The sequence below is a fragment of the Equus caballus genome, chromosome 2, assembly GCF_041296265.1.
Source record: "Equus caballus isolate H_3958 breed thoroughbred chromosome 2, TB-T2T, whole genome shotgun sequence".
Taxonomy (NCBI): Eukaryota; Metazoa; Chordata; class Mammalia; order Perissodactyla; family Equidae; genus Equus; species Equus caballus.
The window spans coordinates 61,466,185-61,491,613 of NC_091685.1; the positions used below are offsets into that span (position 1 = coordinate 61,466,185).

The window sequence follows — 25,429 nt, forward strand, 5'->3', positions numbered from 1 at the left end:
TCACTTTAAAAATATGTATTCCAAATTTATAGCTTTCCTGTATGCCAGAAATAACCAACTGGATCTTAACATTTTGATAAAAAGATGAACACTTTAATAGAAAAAGGATATAAATAAGGATGAAATAATTCTGCCGTTAAACTTATGAAAACATATTCAACTGAATGAGTAATAAAGGAAATACCAATTCAAATATCAATGGGTTAAGTTTTTGTCTACTAAATTTTCACATGTGAAAAGGAGTTGTACTGCCTGGTGTTGCTAGGGTTAGTGAAATGGGTTCTCGTAAACTGATGATAGGTGTTCGCATTGATAAGGCATTTCTAGAGGGTAGTAAGACAATATTTAACAAGAGCTTTAAAAATTTATAAACAAAAAATATCCATACCCCTTGACTCAGAATAGTCAACGTGCAAACATTTAGTTCTAAGGATGTTCATTGTAACATTGTTTATGATGAGAAAAAATTAGAAACAACGCAAAAGACCAAAATAGGTGATTGGTTAAGTAAATTATGGCCATCTCTAGGACAAAATAGTATGTAGTCATTAAAAACCATTGTGAAAAATATTTATTAATATGAACATGTTCACAATATATTGATGGAAAAAAGCAGGCCAGGATCACTGTGTCCAATTTGATGTTACTTTTTTTAAAGAGCTTTACTGAAGTATAATTTACATACTATAAAATTATATACCACTTTTGTAAAAAAAATACATACGTGGGTGTATAAGTGGGTAGGAAAAAAGATTAGATAGACATACCTCAAATATTAATAATAACTTTCTTTGGATGATGGAATAACGGAAAATTTTTGAGTTTTCCTTATTTCTTTCTGGTTTTCCAGGTTTTTGGTATTTACACTTAAAGGAATTTTACGAAAAGAAAAGTTCCCTTGGAGCTCTCCTTTGCATCTGGGTTATTATCTCTTATCCCTGTCATCCCTGGGAAGGAAGAGAACATAATGTGAGGAAGTGTTTAAATTTATGGACAGTGGTGCCGGCTGGTGTTGGTGTGCAACCTGAACTCTCATCTACCCACACAGTTGTAAAGTGTAATTAAAGTCTCCCTGAACAACTGGGTCCCCTCTCACGCTTCAACCTTATTGTCCAGATGTATTGGCTTTTATTCAGAGTCTTATTAATCCACTGGGAGAAAAAAAGACCCATTGAACAGTTAGCCCTCAGCCTGTGATGGGGAGCACATGATGGTATAATGGCCGTGGTTCAGACTCCAGAGATGTTATGCTATGTTTTTGAATTCAGTCCAGGTTCCTAGGAGGAAAACACCCGTCAATTATGTTGGCTCTAGATAGATCCCAGTCAACATATGACATCACCAACTCTTCCTTCCCTGCCCAGCTTTATTTGGAGGGGATGCAAGGAGAAGAATTGTGCAACATTGGAATAAATAGAATAGACACCAGATTCCTCCTGCTTTTGTTTCTGGGTTGAGCTCCAATCCAATAGCCAATACAGTCTTTGCCATACACAGTGAGACTGTCACAGCAGCTTTGGGCAAGGGCGGGATACGTGCTTATTCGCTAGAGTCCTGTGTACACGCCAGTTCTTATTGAACTAGGCGCTCTTGTCTGTGTTATGTTATTTGATGTGTGTTCATAAATGGTGTCCTGAAATATAGTAGGTGTGAACATCACGTCTTTTAGTTCAGTCTATGTTTTCACAGAAAGATGATTATTATCAGATCATAGGGTTTGTTTGATTATCTACTTCAACAGGAATGTAAACATGACCCTGTTTCATTAATTTGCTTGTTGTTCTTTCCTGTTTTGACGATGACCTTGGGGTTTTGGCTGGAGCATTTTGACATAGTTCCACACGTTGTGTGTGAGTACACGTGTTTCTGTTGATCGCTAATTAGGAAGCTGCAGGTCCTTGAGTGTATAGTTGTATTCCCTTCCCAACAAGGAACCGGCAGGAAAGAAAACTCTGACAGACTCAATCTTTGCATGTGAAAGCCTTGTGGTGTGACTTTTATTTTTTTGTGATGTTCCACAGAGCCCTGTAATCTCTTATTTTTGGCAGGCCAGCACTGAATCTGTGGTCTGGTAGCCCCGGGCAACCCAAAGCTGAGACAAACAGAGGAAGTGTCATTACTCACATGTTTCCCCAGCCACCTCATCTTGGCCCGGCGTGGCCAGCTGCCGCCCCTCTTTCGAGGTGGAGCTCCTCAGAGCTGAGTCTGACCTGGCCCCATATGGAGTCCCTTTAGGTTGTCCCCCGATGCCCCCGACCTCTAGGGTCCCTGTCGCTCATTACTTTCTTTCACCCTTTATGTAATTTGTTCATAGTCTGGAATTTATTTTATGGGAGACTGTGATGAAAACTGGCAAGTCTCCTTCATTTCCTTAGAGCAGCCCGAAGGCCACGGGAAGCCGAGTAGGGAGCTCGCCTCCTACCCCTCTGCCTTGTCACACTCAGACAGGCACACGCGCATGTTTGCACACACGTGCATACACACAGCTGCATCCACGCATGCGCACACATAGGCACATGTACAGTCTCCCGTCCTCATCCCGGTGCCCAGCGCCTTGTGTCTGTACACAGTGCTGATGGAAGGGGGTCTACTCAGGACATCTGTAGAGCCTCGGGCTCTAGGAACCTCATCTCCTGCCAGCTCCTCTCCTTCCCACATGGAGAGGGAAAGGGGAGAACCAGGTCATCGATCCCAGCTTGTGGTTCCCATATCCATAGGGGTTTTTGAAAATATAACTAGTTTGTGTATTGTAAAAGCCTGCTGGAGATTTAACTGAAGTGTTGTTTTGAGAGTGGGATCAGGTTTCTTGGCTTTTGATTGGAATTCGATGATCTCTGTTAATGATGATTAGTTGTGTTATCTGCTCTGATTGGCAGTTTTCCTTGCATTTGATTCATAATAAAACGGGGGATGAATTTATTAATTCCTGATACGTTCCATCTGCTGGGAAGATTGTTTCCATCAGGATGTCCAGGGTCAGGAGGGGTGCATGCATGCAGGGAGGTTCCCTGGGAGGTGAAAAGTCTGGGTTTATGCCTGTGGACAGAGGGTCTTCGTGCTCTAGCATTTACAGTCTTTTATTTTACGCCCAGTGCTTACTTGCTGTGTAAACTGGACAGATTTGTTTTGCTTGTTTTGGTCTTCCTCGGTTTTATGCCCGGGGCTGTTCTGCTGGATGAAGTTCGCTTTTTGGGGCACTGGGAGCCTCGGGCCCCCTCAGTAATGCTTTTCTCTAGCCCCTTCCCCTGCACAGTCACTTCTCCTGGGTCTTCTTCCTGAGCCTCCCCTGCCGAGCCCTTCTCCTGCTGGCCCCCAAGCAGCACTGGAGGGTGCCCTGGGTCTCCTAGATTCTTTGCCCCAAGATCCCCTTTGCACTATACCTCAAAGTAAAATTGAACATTTGGAGAAGACTGCATGCCAGGAATTGGGACAAGCAGCCTTATAGCCTCAAGCAATCCTATGTTACTCTTCATTTATTTAACAAATGCTTATATAGGACCTACTGTGCAAGGCACTGCTGTAAGCCCCTTACAAATACCATTTCCTGACAACCCTGTGAACAGGTACTGTTATTATCTCCATTTTACAGATAACAAAACAGAGCCAGAGAGGGTAAGGGACCCTGATTTACACAGCCAGGGGGTGGCAGAGCTGACTCCAGAGTTCATGCTTTTAACTCCTGTGCTGTGAAGTGGGCACTGTTGCTATTCTCATTTTGCACATGAGGAAACTGAGGCACTGGGGGGTTAAGTAACTTGCCCAAGGTCCTAGAACTAGTCAGTGACAGAGCCTGGATTCAACCCCAGACAGGTGAGCTTGGGAGCCAAAGCCCTGTAGATCTGCAGTGCATTCCCTGTGCGTTTCCATCATGGCCCTGTCCCCAGCACGTCAGCGTGGACAGTTACAGTGTTGGAGGCCTTGCTCACCTAGCACTGTTTTTACTGGTTCTCTAGCATTTCTTTCATGAAGGAAAGCATATTTCAGCCCAGCTTTTCAGATGGTGGAGTTGAGGCCCAGTTTTCTGAGCAGTGCGTTTGAGAGCTGGCAAGCTTGAGGGCCTGTGAAGTCCCTGTTTGTGAGAAGTCTCTCCCCAGGACTTCAGAATGCTTAGAGGAATTCCAGGCTCCAAGTACTCGCCCGAAGCACACTTTGTGTTCTCCCGCCGGTGCGTGGATAGGAGATCCATGAAACTTGGCATCTTTTCAGACTCAGACTCAGAATGCCTGTCTAATTACAGGAAACAGAACCCTCTCCCGCAGTTAGCCAAGGATTTCAACATCTCTTGGAGGCCTTCTGCATTGACCTCAAGTTTGAAGCTTTGCATTCTAACGAGTTTGGCTGAGATTTTCACCTTTGGCTCTCCTTGCCTTCTCCCCAGGCCACAATTTCGTCATCCTGCTTTGGGGATGGCACTTTCTACTGAGTGTCCGTCTGTGGACATACACGGAGCTGAGAGGAAGCACAGCGCCTCTTTGTGCACCTGGGACCCAGGGGCCTGGGCTCTCTCGAGATCTGTGCTGCCTTATGTGCGTAATGAGGCGGCCTTTGTGGAAATCATCGTAGGGCTCAGGTTGACAAAGCGGGGAGAAGCGTTGAGGGATTGCTAGAACTAAGATGCTGGACGTAGCCATTTAATCACATTCTTGTTAAATTGTCAGTGACTTCTTGGTACAGCTGGTTGATCTCATCTCATGTATTACTCAGCCCCCTATTTGGGTCTTGGAAGGTGGCCATTTATTGGAAACAGAGACGGCCTAGTATAGTGAAAGAGCTTTGTTTTTTACCCCCTTAAATAGTTAGCAAATAAAGTGAAATACCAGTGCTGGCTGGGGTGACATCCTGATGTGTTGCTGGTGGCAGTGTAAAGTGGTGACTCTTTTGGAATGCAACGTGATCAAGAACCGTGGCTCATCCAGGAATGCCAACTCTAGGACCTTCTCCAGAGAAACCCATTTAAAATGGGGGAGAGTTATTTGCATGAATATGTTCATAAGAACATTATGTATAATAGAGGGAAATTGGAAGCAATCTAGAGGCTCGACATAGGAGAATGGTTACGAAAGTCATAGTGGTTTCCCCCAAAAGTAGCTCTCATAAAAAATTGAATTATGAAGACTCTAAGACAACATGGTATTAAGAAAAAAGCCACAATTAAAAGTGAGTGTGCCCTGGGATTACACCACATAAAATATGTGCACATGACAGATCTGGAAGACGCTATAGAAAAAGATTCATAGTTACTATTACGATGGCAGGATTATAGGTAATATTTTCTCCTATTATAAAAATAAAAGCAAAGGAAACAATACAGGTTTTGGATTCAGACCTAGGATTAATTCTTGTATTGCTGCATCTCGTTATGTGTCTTTTAGCAACCTTTGAAACTTCCGTGGGACTCAGATTCCTGATCACTAAAAAGATAGAGCAATTTCTAAGGGTCCCTGGATCTGAACCTGACTCTAGCCACTAACAGTCTCTGCAAGTCGAGTCTGCCAGACTTTCTTATGTCAGTGAGTAAGGCTCATGGGCCGTTATTAGCATCACTGTGCACAAACCACTCAATTCCTTTAAGCACTCCTGGTGGTTAAACGGAGCTCCTGCAGATTTGTTCTCCCCACTCGTGGTTTGATGAAGCGCTCCCTGCAGGCGCCACTCAGCCCGTGCACATCCGCTCTGAGTGAATGGAGAGCGCACCACCAGGTCCTGCCTCAGAGGCTGGTTTTCAAGTAAAGCCCTTTCTGGCGAAGCGCATCACTTCGGGCCCTCCCTCCCCATGCCCACTGGTTGACTCTGGGGGGGCCCCTTCCTGGAAAGGTTGACCCCATGTGGCCTACAGGTGGGCTCTCAGTCTCTCCCAGTCTCTCCACGTCTGCTTTTGATGAGTCAAAGAGAAGATTTCTGCTCGTCTTGGGTTTGTCACTCTTCAAGGATTTATACATTATAAATGACCCTCCATCACCACACACAGGTTTCATTAGCCTGGCCTTTGATCTTGCACGCAAGGAGACCATGCGCAAGCTACACCAAGCCTTGAAAAGGGTTTTATGAGGTGCTGACATTTTGACAAGCTCTTTACCTGACGTCCCAAATTGATTTTTGCCGACTCGCATTGGCCGTTTTCCCCTCTGTCCACTGAGTTCAGTTCATGAGCTGCCCACTTAAGTGAACCTGCGTGTGTTTTCAGTGCAAAGGGTTTCGATATGGAAAGTTGAGGTGAGTGCTATACATAGAAATGCCAAGGAGGTGATGGCTAGTAAAGGCTGTAAAACAAGGCGGGTTTGGATCCAGCTCTGCGTTAATGTCTGCACGATTGCAGGCAGGTCTCATGGCCCCCAAATTCCTCATCTCCTACCTAGTTTGAGCATTAGACAAGATAAGGTATGTGATGGCACTTTGTGAACCACTAAAAACTGTACCGATGTGAGGTTGATATTATTGCTATCAAATAAATGGAAACAGTGATATGAAATTAAACATGGTTGAATGTCCCAGTCCCATTTAAAAATATTTCTGGAGGGGTAGATGTATTTCCCTAAAATGGGGAGCTCTGGTTATGCCTGTGTTAAATTGTCAAATGGAAGGAAAAGCCAAAGATACCTTTCCAAGATGGTCTTTAGAATCAGAAGTAATACTGGGTTTGGAATCTGGGCCTTCTCTCTGCCCTGCTCCCAACCTCTCTTTGGCCACCCTCAGTCTCCAGCTCAGACTCTGGTCTCCCAGAGTCATCTTCCAGGAGTCTGGAAGGAATGGTAACCTCATTCCAGTGGGACCAGGCCACGGGGAGGGAAATCTGCTGGGCAGGGGGTGTGGACTGCAGGTGTGGGGAGCTCCAGGTGCCCATTCTCAGCTTCTGGATGGGCAGTTTCCTTTGTGCAGCAGGAGCCAACCTTTGTGCTGCAGCCTGTGGGTCCCACCTGCATCCAGCTGCTTCTTATGGGGGTTTGCCTGAGACTGAAGAACACCAGGTCCCCGAATCCACCTGGTGAGTGCTGAGCCCAAGATGGAGAGGAAGACCGTGGGAAGTGGAGAAATTGGGAGGAAGGCGTTCAGGAGGGAGGAAAGCGAGGACTGGCTGGGAGGAATGAGAGGAAAAGAAAGATAAGAAGAAGAAATAAGGAGCTCCATGCAGGTCAGCCGAAGAAGGACCTGCTGTTCCTCTGCTCAGATCCCCAGCTCGGGACCTTTTGAATAAATGTCAGAAATCTAAGTGGAATCTGATGAAGTAGGATAGAGCTCCTGGGGACACCAGCATTGAAAATGTCGGGGAGAAAGAGGAGCCGGAGGAAGATTGTTCAGAGAAGCGAGAGGCGAACTTGCAGAGTGCTATCCCGAAGCTGGGACAGGTGTGGGCAGCAGGCGGGCAATGCTGCCAAGGGTCACCCCAGGCCCATGGAAGGCAGTGTTGGCGGGGGGCGGGGATGGGAGGAATCAGGAGCACATTGGAGGGTGCTGGCAGGGTGGAGCCATGGGTGCAGTGGGCCGAGAGTGAACGGGAGGCGAGCGAGTGGGGACGTCGGCAGCATCGGCTCTTTCCAGAGCTTGGCGGGGAGGGTGGGCGGGGAGCAGGCCGTGGTCCCAGGATCAAGCAGAATTGTTTCCTATATGTACTTTTTAATGTATTTTTTTTTCCCAACTAGATTTTAGACATTTTAAGGGCACGGTTTCTATCTTCTACTTCTTTGTTTCCTCCAAAGCTGGCTATCATCAGATCACTGAAGACATCCTTATGTGTTTGTTTTTATGAATACATCTTACTGGCTCTCGTTTCAGCCCTTATTCCCGGCAGATTCTGGCTTAATGATTCTAGCAGTGCTCGCTGGATGCTCAACAGTTGCTTATGATTCGACGTGGTTGTATGAATGTACTTGTTTAGTTTTAAAAGCAAGAGTACATTGACGGAAGTTTGGGCAGGAGAGAAATGGGGGATCACCAAGTGCCGCAGGCTTCCGGCAGTTAGGAGTCTGTTAATAGCCTGTGACCGTGAGGCTGATGACACGGTTTCCCTCTCTATATTGAATTATTGAACTAATCGCTGTAGGTGTAAAGTATGAGGGCCTAACACTGCCCTTCGCATCTCAGCCGCTGCTCCCCGCTCTTCTGAGAGTAGCGGCTCTGGAGCCGCACGTCCTGGGCTCACATCCCACCTCTGCAGTCAGTAGCTGCACAGCTCAGACCACATTGTCAACTGCCTTCCAGTGTTCTCCCCCGGGCCTCCCTTGGCCGAGGCTTGGGCAGTGTGAGTGTTGCACACCTTCTGTATGGCAGGCCCCGCCAGGTGCGTTTAAAGTAACATGAGCACGTTACTTAATCTCACTGTCCTTCAGCTTCTTCAGCTGGAAGCCGGAGCCAAGACTGGCTCTGACCTCAGGGGTTGGTGTAAGGATTAAACACAATAATCCATGGAAGATGCGTAGAATAGTACCAGACACATGGAAGTGTTCAATAAATATTAGTTACTTTTACTATTACTCTCATCTTTGAAGTATGAGAATTATACATATGTTGAAGTCAGTCATTCTTTGGCCAGTGTTAACCCAAGGCACTGGGGCCCCTTGCCAGCCTTCAGGAGGGCTGGGGTTTAAACACCAGCCATGGCGAGTTATGTGGCGGACGGATGTAGAACTGTGTGCTCCAAGGACTTTGGTGGCGTGCCAGGGCTTCTTAGATTGGCGTCTTCGATCGCGGTGTCCCGTGGCTGGGCCCCTGGGGGTAAGAGGTCTGCAGAGCTCCAAGACCAGAGCTGGCCAAGTTCTTGCTTGCCAGAGGCGTGCGTGATGTTGGGTCTCTCCTGTGCTTGGTGAGTGCCTTCTGTGTGCCCGGCCTTCTGCTTGGTGCTTTGGGAGATGGAGAGAAGAGGATATAAATGATAACTGCTCATATTTGAACAGCACTTTGCAGTTTACAAACACCGTCGCAGTGAACACATGAAAATGCTGTGAGGTGCTTTATTGTCATCAGTTTGTAGAGGAGGAAATCAGGCACAAACATTCCAGATACTTCCAGCTCTGAGGACAGTGCTTCCTTGCATCACGGGAGAAGCAGTGTATTTGCACAAGGCAGGTAGTTAGCCCTGTAACCGTGTGCGTTAGAGGCCCCTAAATACTGCGCAGAGGGGTTACTGCGCGGCAGTTTTCCTTGTAAAGGACTAGACCTTGTCTTCCTGCTGTGTTTACTGAGCATGGCTATGTAGTAGGCGTTCTTCCTGTCGTTCCCATGTTAACTCATTTATACCTCGCTAGAGCGCTGTGGGTTGGATACTAGCATTGGCCCCATTTTACAGATAAGGGAGCTGAAGCCCAGGGATGTTGACTGTCTTGCCCAAGGTCACATGATGAATAAGCAGCAGAACTAGCCAGAACACAGGCGTCTGACTCCGTCTGTCCTCCACTGCCTGTCCTCTGGGTCCCCCTTATATTCCCAAGGGCAGGTGCTTTCTCTTCCCTTTCGGCCTTTTTTCAGAACAAAAGCACGTTATCCTAACTGGCAGGCTGAGCTCCCAAAGGCTCTTATCTCTCCACCAACAAAAGCCATTTCTTGTTGAATAGGTCACCCAGCATTTTTCTGAGTAGATGCCAGCTCGGGGATGCCATAGATAAGCCAGTGGTGGCTTGTGTTGTCATCTCCCTGATGGTTTGCTTTTCATTCAAGTCCATTAATTTGTCTAAGATGAGAAAGGGAGAGGCCGACGCACACGCAGTTAAGTGCTGGGACTAGAGAATGAGCAGTGATGATTCTGGAATGGGAGGCTGGCGATGGGCGATTCTGATAGAGTAAGTCTGCCAGGGAGCGCGGGCGGTGCGTGTGGAACTGCCCCTCCGTGCGACTGGGTGTGAGGCTTCAAGGAAAGGACCTGACGGGGCTGTCCCTGACTCTTCCTTCTCTCCACGTGCTATCCCCCCAGAAGATGTTTGGAATGTGGTTCCTGCTCAGCCCCTGCAATCCCATACTAGGGATGCGGTGGTGACTTTTCTGCCATCCTTATGTGCTTTAAATATGAAGGGCCCTTGAGAACTGATCAGAAACACCAATTGTGCTGGCCTCTTAAAAACTTGGGGTCTTGGATTATGTCAGCGTTGACTTCCTGGTTGTGATGTTGTACTGAAGTTGGGCAAAATGTCACCCTTGGGCGTCGCCTTGTGGAGGGGCTGAGGATCTCTCTCCATCATTTCTTACAAGTACATATGAAGCTACACTTCAGAATAAAAAGTTAAGAAAAAATAAAGTCTTTCAAATAATGCAGACTCCAAACAAGTCCTGTATGAATTTACAAGGAGCAGCTTATTTATCCTGTGTCTAACGCTTTGCCAATATCCAGTAAACATAAAAATCGGATACCAAAACCACCGAAGGCAGTGGAAAGGAATGAAGTGCTGACATGCGCTGTGACACGGATGAACCCTGAAAGCATCTTGCTGAGTGAAAGAAGCCAGGCCACATACTGTGTGATTCCTTTTATATGAAATGTTCAGAACAGGCAAATCTACAGAGACAGAAAGCAAATTAGCAGTTGCTTACGGCCGGGAGTAGCAGGGGCAGGAGGGAGTGGGGGGGTGCCTGCTGATGGGCGCGGGGTCTCTGTTTTGGGTGACGTTCTACAATTAGTTTGTGGTGATGGTTGTGCAACTCCATGACTGGACTAAAAACCATTGAATGACACAGTTTAAATGGGTGAATTGTGTAATATGTGAGTTATATCTCAATAAAATTGAAAAAATTTAGGGTCTTAAAAAAATTTAGTGTCCTTTGACAGTTTTAAGAGAAGGAACAGCAGTCCTTGGAAATAGCTGGTCTCTTCTAGATGAAAGCCCTCCGCACACTGGTTTTAAATTCAGGCCACTGTCCTGGGGCATGTTCTGGGCTCCGTCATAAACCAGATTCACGGCCTCCCACTGAAACCACAGTGGGGTTTCCGATTGCTCATCCTAAGGGAATGCAAACTCGGTGTGTGCCAGACGTTTGCCAGGTGCTCTCCCGCACGCTTTCTTAAACTTCTTGCAGCCCTCACGGGAGGTCAGGCCCATGTTTTATTGATGAAGAAATGGAGGTTCCAGAGATTATACACAGTGAGGAAGTGCTGCAGCAGGACCCAGAACTTGGGGCTTATTGACCCTAAAGTCCAGTGGAAGGTGGGATTGGTGAACTTTCCCTCACGTCTCACACGAGTGAAGAGAAGTCAGCTGCAAAGCAAAAGCCGGACTCGTGCAGGGCAGAGAGCTCAGGAAAGTCACCAGAGAAAAGGCCTGTGGGCTTCGTGCGAGTTGTTTTCAGGCTGTGTGCTCATGGGGAATCTGCTGCCTCCGGAAGGGAGCGTGGCATTCTGCTGTGTTCCCTGGAGCAGCTCTTCCCAGGAGAGCTCCTATGGAAAGATAACTGTGGGAAAACATGTGGAGGCTTTCCGTGGACGCGTTTGGGAGTGTCATTAGCTCTTGGAGGAAACATGTTTATTTCCCTGAAGCCCTCAGCTTTGTCTCTGTCCTGAGTTTTCAAGGGTTCATAACTCGAGGAGCTATTTTTGGATATGGAGGGAGGGCACAGCATTACAGCCAGGGAACTTGATAGTTTTTATGAGTGTTAATGCTGTTACGTGGTCAGTGGGACCCTCATGGTAAAATGGGCCTGAGTGAAGGGAGGTGAGGTGGGGGTAAATACAAAAAGATTTGCACTCATTTAGTGATGCTCAGAGGGGTCCATGATGGACTCTTTACCTCCCAGGAGCTTATTAAAAATGCAGATTCTCATGTCCGAGCCCAAACCTACTAGATCTGAAACTCTGGGGGTGATGCCCAGGAGCCTGTGTTTTAATAAGCTCTCAAGGGAATTCTTATGCACCCTGAAGTGTGAGGAGCATGGCACCAGATGATCTCACAGATGCTTGGGGTTGAGCAGGAAGATCTGGTTGTGTTCCCAGGAGAGCACCTCCTTCTATGCTGGACCTGCTCTTGCAGGTGGAGTGTGAGCTGGGAGGGAACATCAATTCACTCATTGACAGTATTCGCTGAGCACTTCCTATATCTAGGCACTCACTCCCTGCTCTCAGGGCCTTTACATCCTAGTGGGGAGTCAGCAAACGAGGGAAACTTATAAAGAAACTCCTGCAAGTGGTGATGCAACCCTGGGGTGATGACATTCAGCCTGATGAGAAGGAGGAGGAGGAGATGCCCAAGTAAAGAGCGAGGGGAAGGGGTTTCCAGAGAGGAGACTGCCTGTGCAGAGGCCTGGAGCTGGGAGGGGTTGGGCAGGTCAGAGTGAAACGTGGCTGGGGTAGCCTGATGGTGGTGGCGGGGGGCAGGTGGCAGAGAGAACGTTGGAGAGATGAGCCAGGACCGGATCGCAGGACCAAGAGGAGTTTGAATTTTACTCTAGAGATGGTGGACAGGATTTAATTAGGGGAGCGACAGGATCTGATGAAAGGTTTAAGATCCTTCTGGCTGCTAAGAAGAAGAGTGGTTTGGAGGAGGACGAGATGAAGCCAGGGGAGGTTCTGTCCAAACTGTGACTGCTACAAAGTCATGTTATCTTTATTTATTTTTTTTTTGAGGGGGGTTGGGGGCACAATTTAAGAAGAAAATTGGAATTGTTTTGTCAGAGTTTCTATGGTAGCATTGTACAAATGGAACAGCCTTGCCTTACAGGTGTACGTCCTCATTGCTTTCATTAGATGACATTGTATGCATTACAGTACCAGCTGTGTATGTACCCATTTAAGTACACATACTACTACTTACAAAAAGTGAAATTTATCAAAAGAAAATTCAGCTTAGATGTCCACATTTTTGAGACATATAAAGCCAAGCTCAGTTGATTACAATTTAGCAGCATCTGCAAGATTTTATCCATTTCAGAAATCTGAGCTCACTAACATTGCCTGGGCTGGGATTTTTTAGCTGAGAACTGCTTACCTGGGTGTAGAAAATCTGATATTTTATTTAGAAGAATGAGTCATTGCTTTGGGCATTCAGAGTCCTGGGTTTTATCTTCTGTGTTGCGTAAGTTTGATTTGACCTTGAACAAGTCATTTCAGTTTGTATACCAGCGTCCCTGTGCAGAAGATGGGTAACGAATCGTTCTGGGAAAACTCCTGTCATCCTGGTACCTGGGTGAGAGCTCTCCAAGACCTAGGAGAGATACTAATGTGCAAAGGCCCTGTGGCCAAAGGGAGCAGGCTGATATTGTAGGAACTGAAAGGCAGCCTGTGTGGTTGGAGAGCAGAGTGCAAGGGGGAGACGGTCCAGGGTGATGCTGTAGAGGTAAGCAAGGGCCAAGCTGGCAGGATCTTTGAGGCTTTGTTGGGTACTTTAATCTTTGTCTGAAGAGCAAGGGGAAGCCATTGGAGGATTTAAATAGGGGAGTGAAATAAGGTTGATAGATATGCTGTCTCATTTAATCCTCATAACAAATGTACTTGGTAGGTAATAGCTCTATTTTAAACCAGCACGGAAACTTCAGTTAGTGGATATTAAATAGTTTACCCAAGAGTGCCTTGCTGGTGGACGGTGGAGCCAGGAAACAAACTCAGGTCAGCCTGACTCCAGAGTCCTCTGTCCTCCGTATCAGCCTAGCTCAATAATAATACAACAATAACCACAGTTTTCCAATGCTTTGAACTTTTAAGATGAAAGATCTCCCTTAAATTACAAAGTGGTATTATGCTGCAGAAATACGAGTGGTGATGAGAAGTGGATAACGAGGGAGCGTTTAAGAGGCCCAGTCTGCATGGCTCTGGTCCAGCATCTTCAGGTTCCTTGTCCTCTGGTGGGTGGGGTGGGCAGGGTGTGGGGGGCGTCTCAGAAGCAGCTATCAACACAGAGAAGGGTTTGGCAGCTCTGGCCGGCCATTTGACACTGCCATTGTCCATAAGGACTCATTGTCCGTGAAAAGTGCCCGAGGTGTGGGCTTTCAGGGGTTTTGAGCTGGGAAATCAGATCTGGGCAGTTCATGCGTGGTTTCACTGGGGCGGTCATGCCATGCCAAGTTTCTGCTTTCTCCCTCTTGGGTAGTCAGCTGGCTTAAGTAGATTCTTAGAAGCAGGTCACCATCTCAATTTTGAACTCAAGCCATGTTTAAGATTGAAATGGGAAAACACCTGCTGGCCCGTGGCCCTTAAGGTTTCTGTCGATGATGACAAATCTCTGTTCTTTTCTAGTTGACCATGTTGTTCCCGAGCCTGGGACAAGCCTGCTGGCTGCCTTCGACCAGTGGAGGGAATGGGCTGACAGCAAGTCCTGCTGCGACTACTCTCTGCACGTGGACATCACTGAGTGGCATAAGGGCATCCAAGAGGAGATGGAGGCCCTGGTGAAAGACCACGGTAGGTTGTGCTGACCTTCTGGGGATATTTCCGTTTCAGTTTGTGAGCTAGCACAGCTCTGTGAAGAAAAGCTCTCTGAATAATTCTTATAGCTCCCCCTTGCGCCTCACCCCTTTGCCTGCAAGGAGAGAGGGCCTAGGCTCCAGTTCATGCTGGTTGGAGGGAGCCAAACCCAGGACAGCACCAGAAGCTTTCATTGATGTGAGCACATGAGCCTTATTAGGGGGACCTGTTCGTATGTAACAACGACTCACAGCTTATTAGTTTGAGGGAACTGTGTGCCCTAGCCGGGCTGGGGAGTTGAGGCTTCAAGAGCAGTTACCCCAAAGGATGACAATGGATATCCCAGTGAGGATTCTAGGCAGTCTTAGGAGAGCACCCAGGACCCAGAGTAGAGGATTTGGGCAGCCTCTTTCTGCAAACCTGGAAGAACCAGTATAGATTTGTGGGTGATGAGGCTCTGGGACAATGTGAGGGGTCTTTTTTGTTCCGTAGGACTATTTTGGGGAGCAAGATCCCAGGGATTGGGTTCTGAAAGATTCTCGCTTGTTCCCAGGAACCTCAGGGGATTTAGGTGGTGTTGCCACGCCACGTTGTCTTCCAGGGTCTCCTTGAGCTTGGCTGTAGACTAGACTCCTGGGGTCACGTGTTGACCTCAACCATCAGTGGATCTCAACCATCAGGGAAGCATCTGTTGCTTTAGGGGTCCAGGACTTCTAGGCTCAGCAGTGCCATGAGCTCTAAGTAATATGGCAGGAGGGAAATCTCTAGGCATGGATATGCTAGAAAAAGCCCAGAATGAAAATCTAGCATCTTAGGTTTATTTTTCTGCTCTTCCACAAAAGGCAGGTATGACCTAGCTGTATGATCTTGGGAAAATCACTTAAATTTTTTAAAAAATCTTATCATGTGAGGGTATTGGACTAGATATCCTAAGATTCTTTCTGTCACAAAGGTCCCACATAAAAGAAAATAGATAAGCTTTGACCTTTCTCACTTTTGAGAATACCAAGACTCAAATGGATTTAACTTTTGATACTTATAATGAATTTACTCTCAATCAGCCAGGAGGGTTACCATAGCAACTGTTGTCTAGCAGGAGGGAAGGGCCAGGATGTCCTGAGTCATTGAACTCGGGTAGCTTCCAGCACCCCCAGTGGCTTGAATTAAACTGCAAGGCTAGAGGGTTGTCAGTACAATTGTTTACCACTGTGATGGATGTTGGGCAGTGATGTTCGGTCTGGTTCCTCTGGAGGCAAGAACTAAAAATGCCAGGATGAGAATTGTGACATCTGCTTGTTGCACTCATGGACCTTTTATTTAAAAACGTTTCTTAAAAATCCGCACGGAGCGCAGTCTGTTTACCACAGAAAAGACATTTTCATCTACAGATTCTGTAGATCTTCATCTACAGAATCTTCTAATTCATTTTCTTGTTAAGGTCACAACAGTTGGAGGCAACTTTGGTTTTTAATTTTTAAGTTTTAATTGGGGTAAAATACAACATAACTCGAAATTTGCCATATTAATCATTTTTAAGTGTCCAGTTCCGTGGCATTAAGTACGATCACATTGTTGTACAACCATCACCACCATCCGTCTCCAGAACTTTCCATCTCTCCAAACTGAAACTCTGTACCCGTTAACCAGTAACTCCCCATTCCCCCTTCCCCTAGGCCCTGGGGAATCCCCATTCTACTTTCTGTCGTTATGAATTTGACATATAAATGGAATCCTAGAGTATTCGTCCTTCTGTGACTGGCTTATTTTACTTAGCATCGTGTCCTCAGGGTTCATCCATGTTGTAGCATGTGTCAGAAGGTCCTTCCTGCTTAAGGCTGAATAATATTCCATTGTATAGATGGACCCCATTTTGTTTATCCATTCATCTGTCCGTGGTCACTTGGGCTGCTTCCACCCTTTGGCTATTGTGACTAATGCTGATATGTATTTGTAGGGGTATACAGATATGGGCAACTTTTAATCTTGATATAATTTTAACCTTAGAGAAAATTGTAAGAATATTAAAAGGAACTCTTGTGTGCTCTATTCCCAGATTCCCCAGTGGGTTATATTTTACCCCATTTGCTTTATCATTCTCTCTCTGTCTCCATCTCTGTCTCTCTTTGTCTCTCTCTCTCTCTGTCTCTCTGTCTCTCTCTATATATACATATGCATAGTATTATAGCTTTCTCATTCCCTTCCAGATTATTTGGTTTTGGGTTATCTATTAAAGTCACATCTCCATTTCTCTATTCTGTCCCCCAGGGGTAAATTCCTTCCTCGTGTACATGGCTTTCAAAGATCGCTTCCAGCTAACGGATTCCCAGGTAAGAAAAGTTGGCTTTTCAGAACAGGCTCACTGGCCTTTGGTATATTTGGGCCACTGCTGTTGTCTTGGGAGCTGCCTTCAGTGGGGCAACATGGCCTAGCATGTCCTGAGCCTCCTTCGCACATCTGGTGCAGAGCCGGGTGTCATCCCTGAGCTGCTCACTCCTAATCCACATCCTTTTAGGTTCTGCTTCCTCATGTGCCCAGAAACATTGTCCTCTGGGCATGTCCGAAAAGCTGGCCTTAATAGAAACAGGCAAAGGGTGCTGTTTCTGATCCCTGTGGCCAAGAGGGAGGTGGTTGTATTTGTGAACAGGGAGGCAAAAGTCTCTGTCTCTGATCCTACCCCTCCCTCTCTCAGATCTATGAAGTATTGAGCGTGATCCGGGATATTGGCGCGATTGCCCAAGTCCATGCGGAAAACGGCGACATCATTGCAGAGGTATGGTGCATTCCTCTTCATCAGTACTTTGTGATCCCCCCGGCAAGAGGCAGCCTCAAGAAAACAAAGCAACTTCTGTAGTTCACCTCCGAGGAGGAAAAGCAGGGTGACCTGGTGTGACCATCCTGGGGCACTGTACTGGGAGTGTCACCGATGGCATAAATGTTGGCGACACTTGCACCTCAGTGTGTTCTGCAGGGCATCCAGCCTGTTCCCTTTCCACAGTGCTGTACAGCAGCTGCCTGTGGGGCAGGAGACGTGGACCCCCTAGTCACACAGACATTTTACACTGTAGCCCAGGGCTGGGAACACATCGGCTTTCAGCATCCCAGAGGAATAGCTGAACATATGTGGGAGGCTGTAATTGATCTGTCATGGCTCAGGCAGGTCTGGGAACAAGGTAGTGAGCCCTTCCCTTCCTGGGGTCTTGGGATGAGGCCGAGTGGTGAGCAATGCTATTTTTCTGTCTTGCCTGAGGAATTCTTACCCAGGTCTCTAGCAGGCAGAGCCTTCTGAAGTCTAGCTCTCCCTGACAGCCTGGCTTTCTTTAAACATTGCAGGAACAGCAGAGGATCCTGGATCTGGGCATCACGGGTCCCGAGGGACATGTGCTGAGCCGGCCTGAGGAGGTGAACATCTGCTGAATGGAATGCGGGAACTGGTGTCCCTTGGGCGCTGCCAGAGCCACATAGAACCCACTTTCTGCCTGTCGAGAATGGGCTTTTCAGATGCTGATTTTGGTCCCTGTGAGAAGTCATAGGTTGCCTGTGTGTGTGTGACAGGCAGAGTGCAGTGTTAGAGGAGCTGCGGGACACGGCAGTGTGGGTTGTTTAGCCTGAAGACGCCTCTTTGTGTCTCTGATTCTCCCAGCGCTTTCTTGGGTAGATACGGACAGCTGTTTATTAGCATTTTGCAATCTGGGTTTCGTGTTTCATAACTTGGCGCCTCCAAAATCTTGCCAGTCACCAAAACATAGTCATGGGGATCGAAAAGCTCTTCTAAATGTCTAAAAAGCATAAGGGGAATTGTAAGTTTTTCCAGTTATAAGTCTGCACAGGGTATAACATAATCAGCAGAGGTTGGTAGACAGAATCTTTCAGAATCTGGGAGGGAAAATTATGAGCAGAATCCTTGTTGGCACGAGGGTTGAGAATCACTGTCTTGCATGGCAAGGCTTATAAGTTAGTTGGGGGTCGCTTATGTCCTATGTGACGGAGAATCTGTTTTTCTGATTAGAATTTGTGGCCTTTCAATACTTCTCAAGAGTTGGCTCCCTAGTGAAAGGCTCAAGGTCAGGCTTTTGAGGACCTGGCGACTCTGAGCAAAGAGAATGCTGGGGACTCTCACGGAAACAAATAGACTTTCTCCTTTTGGGAAAGAAGTGATGGAAAAGGGACAGTGCAGAGAAGCTCAGATAAAGTCATCAAAGAACTGGATGTTGGCTTAAAATTGTAGTTTTTCCTTCTGGAAAAAGGAGGTGGAGGGAGATGTTTGACAAGAGTATGAATGGGACCAGTGCCACCATATTGCACAACTTCAGAACTAGGATGTTCCCTCTGCATCTGGGAGGTGTTCACGTCAGGACCCATGGGTGGAAGAGGAGTCTGCTCCCCCAAAAGAAAATGGATTCATGCAGGTTTGACATCGAAGGTGCCATCAACAGGCTGCCTGGTGCGGGTGAGGTGGCACGTAGCCATAGCCTTTTTCTTCAGACTTTGGGCGAGGCTGGAAGAGGAGAAAGAATGTAAGAAAGAGGCAGAAAAAAGAGAAAGTGGAAGCCACTTGGAATGTCTTGCACACATTGAGAGTTTACACTTCTCGTTCTGCCCTTACTGCATGCATGCACACACACACACACAGCTACACGCACATACACAGACATGCACACAGTTACACACAGACACACACAGTCACACACACACACACACACAGAGATGTACACACAGAGACACTCGCACACCAGGGCACCTTCAGCATGATCTGAGGTCCTGAGGACATTCTTCTCTCTCCAGGTGAAAGGGTGGGAGCTATTAAATTTTCCAAATTGTGTGGTCTCTCTCCAGGCCATGGGATGCAGGTCCTTTCATAACCATCCAGCCTTCCCACGCGTGCTCAAAGCTGCAGGGGGTGAGCCAGAGCCAGCATGAGGGTAAAGGAGGCTGCAGGTGACATCTTACGCCCCTTTGTTACCTGTGCGGGCCCACGCTGTGACCGTGGCTGGCCGTCAGTGATCCCAGGGAGGCAGCTTGTAGGAGAGAGGGTGACAGCCTCAGCAGCTGATGCTGAAAGTACCTGAGGCTGGATTTATACATAAACACGTGCACGTACAAGCACACACGCGTACATACACACGTGCACACGTACACAAACACATTCACACGAAATGCTTATACACTTGCACATGCACACATGCACACATACACGTGTACACACATGCGCACATATGCATACTGACTCCATTTCACTTGCACAGGCACCCTCAAGATCCCTTTCTCGGGCTTTGTTTCCCGTTCGGAGCTGGGCTTGGTGACCATTTTAACCAGATTTAAGAATCCGGACAAACCCGTTGGGCGGGAAGGGCCATGGAAGCCATGCTGGCCCTCAGCCCCGCTCTCCACCGAGGGTTGGTCCTGTGTTCAGTCTCGAAGCAGTTTTGGGACCAGGCATTTGAGCTGCGGGGACTCTGGGAGAGGCAGAAAGATGGCATGGCTCACGTGCTTCCTTCCTTTTCCTTGTGCGCCCACTCAGAGCTGGCGTTTACCGAGCACCCACGGTACCAGACACTGTGCTCAGCAGGTCACACTGCATCTTTATAACCGTCCTGTGAGGCAGACACAACACAGCCTCCTTATCACAACTCCCGGGGGCAGCATTCACGCAGACGCGTGGCTGTATCCTGGGAACCTCTTTACATCCTCTCCCTGCGCGTGGTGCCGCGGAGCTGTGCTGCGAAAAACCATGGAGGCATGGAGTGGACTGCCTGGCATCAGAGAGCCAGAGAGTGTAGTGTCCCTTCTGCTCCCCCAACCCATTCCTGAATGTATACACACACACTCTCATGCACGCACACACATATGCACACCCCGGCTCAGCATAAAGCCCCAGCCTGTGTAACCAGGTGGTGACATCTGGGATTGGTCTTAATTAGAAAGTTTACTCTCACCTTCTTCCAGTTGGTTGGCTGGGGAGCCGCTGCCGTCCTCCCCTTCCCCCAGCTCTGCAGTGGGCGAGAAGATGCTGCTCTCTGAGAAGCCAGTGCCGCCTTTCCTGTCACAGGAGGCTACTTCTGAGAGCCACCTGCTTCTTGAATTTTTAGAGCCTTCCTGGAGGCTTGCCTCCGTCTTTCTCCTGCTGTCTGCTCTGCATCCCCGAAAACAGGAAGCAAGCCCACCCTGCTTTACTGAAGAGGCCAAAGCAGTCAGAGGAGAGTTGACCTGGTTCTCGTTTTGACCACAGAAATCAAACCCCTTTTTCCACGATTAGACACAAGACACTTGTCTTGTAGCAGCAGCATTTATAGTAAAAAAATACTTTTCTGGGCCTTCACCTTGGATTACCAAAAGCACATGTAGAAGTTGTTGCCTTGAGGGTTTCAGTGTCCCCAGCAGCAGGTTAGGAAGGCTCCTGGGGGCTGATAGATCCAGGAAGGCTCCAGCATAGGAGCTCTTGGCTCCTTGGGAGGGTAGTCTTGTCTCACGAGAGGCTGCTTTTGGGGCTTTCTCTTCTGGCTGCTTTCCAGGGTCATCTGCTTCTCTGCTGTTCAGAGGTACCTACTCCGTGGGGGCCCTGTAGGTGGTGCTTTCTCTGAGCAAGTGCATCCTTATCAGGGCCCTGTGAGCTGCTAGCACGAGCCAGCACCTTCTCCTTCGGGTACTGGGGACAATCTTTCAGTTTATCACTAGGGATGCGTTGTGTGTTGAACTCTATGTGGGTGATAAAGAGAATAAAATATGGAGCTATTCTGAGGGAACTTGAGCCTCACAGTCCACTGAGGGAGAGGCTGCCAATACACGTGAAACAGTAGTTAATAACATGCAGAAACATACTCCTTCACGGTTTCATGGTTGATCGCCAGCGTCATGATGGCTGACTTGGGCTTGAACTGGACCAAACACGTTCCCGCCGGTCTCTGCTGCTCTTCCCTGCCCCCGTGTGAGACTCCCGGGACGGTTCTCCTCGGTCCTCAGCCGGGGAGATTGAAGGAGATGCTAGGGAATGCAAAAGTCTAGAAACCAGCGTTCCACAAGTGGCGCCCGTGCACGTATTATGATTGAGGCCCCCTGGGGGACAGAATGAGAACGTGATGCCTTCTGCAAGGACTTCTAGACGAGCTGGGGAGAAAGGGAGATGGGGAGCATGAGGGAGGTAGCACGTGATGGGGCGCTGGGTGAGTTACGGCCGTCACACTGGTGTCTGGGAGGACCGTGGGGACTCGGAGGTGAGGGCGATGAAGAATCCTTGACAGAGAAGGGAGTGTTCTAACTGGGCCTTGCAGAAAGGTGTGACTAGGGTATGCGGACAGTTGGTGGACTGGACCCCCAAAGGGCAGAGGGGCTGTCATGTAAAGGAAGTGTCAGGTACCGACACTGTCATGTCTTCCTAGACAGGGTACTTTCCTCAGGACCTTGGGTGCCTCATATTTAAAATCAGAATGCAGGACTAGATGACATCCCTTCCCCCAATCCCTGACAGCTCCATAATAAGGCAAATAGAAGTTTTTATTTTTAAACTATAATATGATTTTTATAATATTTTAAAGCAATATTATTTGAATCGGAGTTCACTGTGTGTAAGACAGTTTATGTTTATGTTGGAGGCGTCACAGCACACACTGAAGGGTAAACGTGGGCCCTTCCATGGTTCTGGGTAGAATGCGGAGAGCTGGGTTTGAATGACCTTCTCCTTTGACGAGGTCACGTTGTAGCTGAGCCTCTGCCCTCACACCAGCCTGCCCCACTCTGGGGCCGGGGAGGGCTCAGAACTCCCCTCACAGCAGATGAGTGAGTGGGGCCAGACAGGGCCCTGGGATGTGGATTCTTCAATCAAAAGCCAGTCTTGACTGACGCCAGGCTTCAGGGTGGGCCCCCGACAGCACTGGCGCTTCCGCTCCCTTTCCTCCCTGATTCGTGTGATTTCGAGCTGCAGTCCACCCAGGACAGCCCGCTCCAGGCCACTGTGCCCTGCGGTTATGAACACTGCGGCTGTTCACCCCGATGGGTTCTTGGTGGGGACGGCACCTTGGGTGGTCACCTGCACCCGTGGGAAGCGGTGAGGGTTCCTGGGACGTCCTTTTCGCACTTCTCTCTGTGGACTCTTGAGGCGACCGCCGAGACCCAGGACGTCCCTCCTTGGTGCTGCTCGGGCCAGAGGCGCTTCTGCTGTAACTGGAGCCAAGGGGAGGGAGGGCCGATCGGTCAGCTATTCCAGGAATTAAAAACATTTGAAAGTTTAATGAGCTTTTTCAAGAGCCATTTGATTTGCCCTTAGATTTCTAGACATCTCTCTTCACATATTTGATGCCTGAAAGGCCAAATGTGAGTGAAGTTGTCTTGGTTTATTAAATTAGATTACCAGTTAATGCAATTATAGAACTTCAGCTCTTGGCCAAGCTCCTGGAGAGACTCGGGCAGCTAGGATGATTCAGTTAGGAGTGCGGTCATTTCTTGTGGAAAATAGCAGCTCTTTATGGAACAGCCTGCCTTTAACCTTTAACACGAAATGAAGTCATTTATTTGATCAGTAAACATTTTTGTGCACCTGCTGTGTACTGGGCTCGACGTTGGGAGCTACTGAAGGTGGGGCTTGAAGGATACAAAAAACTGAGTAAGACCCAGCCCCTTGCCTCGAGGAGCTGACGCCACAGCCTTTTGCCAGGGTTTGGGAGGGAGCAAAAGGCTGCTTGAGCTCTCTCGTTGCACGGGTTCGTCTGCTCCTTCAGTTGCCCATTCTAAACCCACCCTGCTGGTTCCTCTGTAAGATATAAGTTGATCTGAGTAGTCTCACCTGAGCGCATGTTTAGCAGTAATCACTTGGGATCTTGAAATATCATTCACTGAAGCATCAGGTTTAAAGAATCAGATTATTAATCAGAGCAACCTCCCCTCTCGTGCCGAGGGTCGTACCAGTCTGTGCCTGGCCATGTTTATACACAGAGGGCCTTTGGTTCACACAAATGCTGCCTGCTCCATTCCCGGAGCCCTGTGAGGTCGCATTGTTCCTCGGGCGATGCTGGCTTCATTTGTGGGCATCGGACAGAAGCCCGGCACAAACATTGCATCCCTCAGTGTCTTGACTGGACTGTGCAGCAGGAATGGTTGCACCGAATTGGGAGCACTAAGTTTCCGTGCATTGTTGGTTCTCAACCATTAGCAAGTGTGAAAACCCCACAGAGTTGTGAAGACCCACATTTCTGGGTCCCACCCCCAGAGTTACTGATCCTATGGATCTGGGGAAGGGTGTGAGAATCTGCGTTTCTTACAGACGCCCAGGCCACTCAGAAGGGCTGGGAGGGAATTGCCTCATCATTTCGAAGAATCAATATTGAGTGACACTGGGCAAGTCACATCTCCCTCCTGCAGTGCCACTCAGGGAAGGACCTTGAAGACACAGTGGTCTCTCATCCATCTTGGCCTCTCTCGGTGGTGGAGGGTAGAGACGGGTGGATGGAGTGGGCGCAGTTCTGATGTTCAGATGCTCTTCTGTAGGTTGAGGCTGAAGCTGTGAATCGTTCGATCACCATCGCCAATCAGACCAACTGCCCCCTCTACATCACCAAGGTGATGAGCAAGAGCGCAGCCGAAGTCATCGCTCAGGCCCGGAAAAAGGGTGAGTGCCACCGCCTGTTTGACTGCGGCAGGGTTGGGAGGCTCCTTTTCCAGGCCCTCAAGCCAAGTGGGCGGCTTTCATCATGTTCCAGCATTAACCTAATTACAGCTGAGCGGGGCAGGGAGCTCCAGTTTCTCCCTGTTTCACCGCTGTGGCCTTGTTAGTATCGATTTAGAGCCGCCTGGCAAACGGTGGGTGGGCGGGCACATTTCCCTCCTGCCTCCCTTCTATAAAAAAGGTGGGTTTAATTTGATGCAGTCTAAATAAACTAGGCACATACACAGATGACATCAGTTGCCGTCTGCCACAGAATCCTGGGGAACGTTCTGTTGCAAAATGTGTTTCCTCTCGGTGGCTGGTAGTGATTTCCACCTGGGGTAAATAAGAGCGTCTTGTGGGGGCGTGGGGCGGGGGATTTTGCCCCAGACTCCCTTGTGTCCTGCTCTCCTGGTCACTTCCTGTAAATTCTAATGATATATTCTGAGCTGAGGCTGGCTCTCTGTTATTACTAGGGAGTCCATCGAGAAGGTTCTTGGAAACTAATCTACTAAGTACAGCTTCCAGTGCTGCTTCGAGGGGACGTTCCGAGGAGTGTCTTACCCATAATGAATGCAGCAGAGCCCTCTTGTAACCTGCCTTGGCTATGAGTTTGGATAATCACACCACCTGTTCTGTGCTTGAGAGTGTAGCCTGATAGTGTACAGTTGACTCTGGGGGTGGATCTTGGCCTGATGTGAACATGAACATCATAAAAGCGTCCTCCCTCCCTGCTTTCTTCCTTCCTCTCTCCTCATTGTGCTCCCCAACCCTTTTTCCTCCCTGTATCTCTCCGTCTCTCTGCCGCCATTTGTCTTTATTTCTTGCTCCGATTTTCTCTCCATCTCTGTGTCGCCATTTCTCTCTTGATTTCTGTCTAGCTTTCTCCTGGTCTCTGTATCTCTTTCTTGGTCTCTCTCTCTCGCATTCTCTCTCTATCCTTTCATCTCTTTCTCTCTGTCTTTCTCTGTCAATAAGGGAGCAGTTTGACCTCCGTGGTTCTGTTTCTGATTCTCTGCGGGATGTGATCCACATGGATAAGGAGGACTGCAGGATTTTTTCACTGTTGGGTGACTTCACGCAAGACTTAGAACAAATTGCTCAATGACCACTGAGTCAGCTTGTCCCAGGAGATGATGGCTTCCAGACGGACCCAGCATTTCCCGGCCCCTGTTCTTTGGAGCTCTTGTGGGGCCTCTGTCCTTAAGCTTTGCATCAAATGGTTGCTGCATTCCCATCTTGAGACCTGCCCTCTGCTGGCAGCTAGAAGGAATTGCCTTTCTGAAATAAAGGAACATTCACCATTAAAATAACGTCATCCACTCAGAATCAGCTTTGAGCTGTGCTTCTAGGAGATATTGTGGATGATTACTCTCGGTGACCCTCCCTCACCTGGGCCTGTTACTACCCAGGCACACATTTGCAATATAGGAATCAGCCTCAGCACCCAACCCTAATCACCGAATTGCTCCTTCCGTGGAGCAAGG

At 48.2% G+C, this 25,429-nt stretch overlaps 1 protein-coding gene across 2 annotated transcripts in view; it reads left to right on the forward strand.

Annotated features, from left to right (window-relative positions):
* The window catches only part of DPYSL2 (dihydropyrimidinase like 2), a 127,268-nt gene that overhangs the window by 83,215 nt on the left and 18,624 nt on the right, over window positions 1-25,429 (forward strand). For both annotated transcript variants that reach the window (XM_001494490.7, XM_003364471.5), the window contains exons 4-8: window positions 14,144-14,308; window positions 16,577-16,638; window positions 17,001-17,081; window positions 17,642-17,710; window positions 23,786-23,906. In XM_001494490.7, the coding sequence (XP_001494540.1) occupies window positions 14,144-14,308; window positions 16,577-16,638; window positions 17,001-17,081; window positions 17,642-17,710; window positions 23,786-23,906 (498 nt within the window). The remainder of the gene's footprint in view (window positions 1-14,143; window positions 14,309-16,576; window positions 16,639-17,000; window positions 17,082-17,641; window positions 17,711-23,785; window positions 23,907-25,429) is intronic.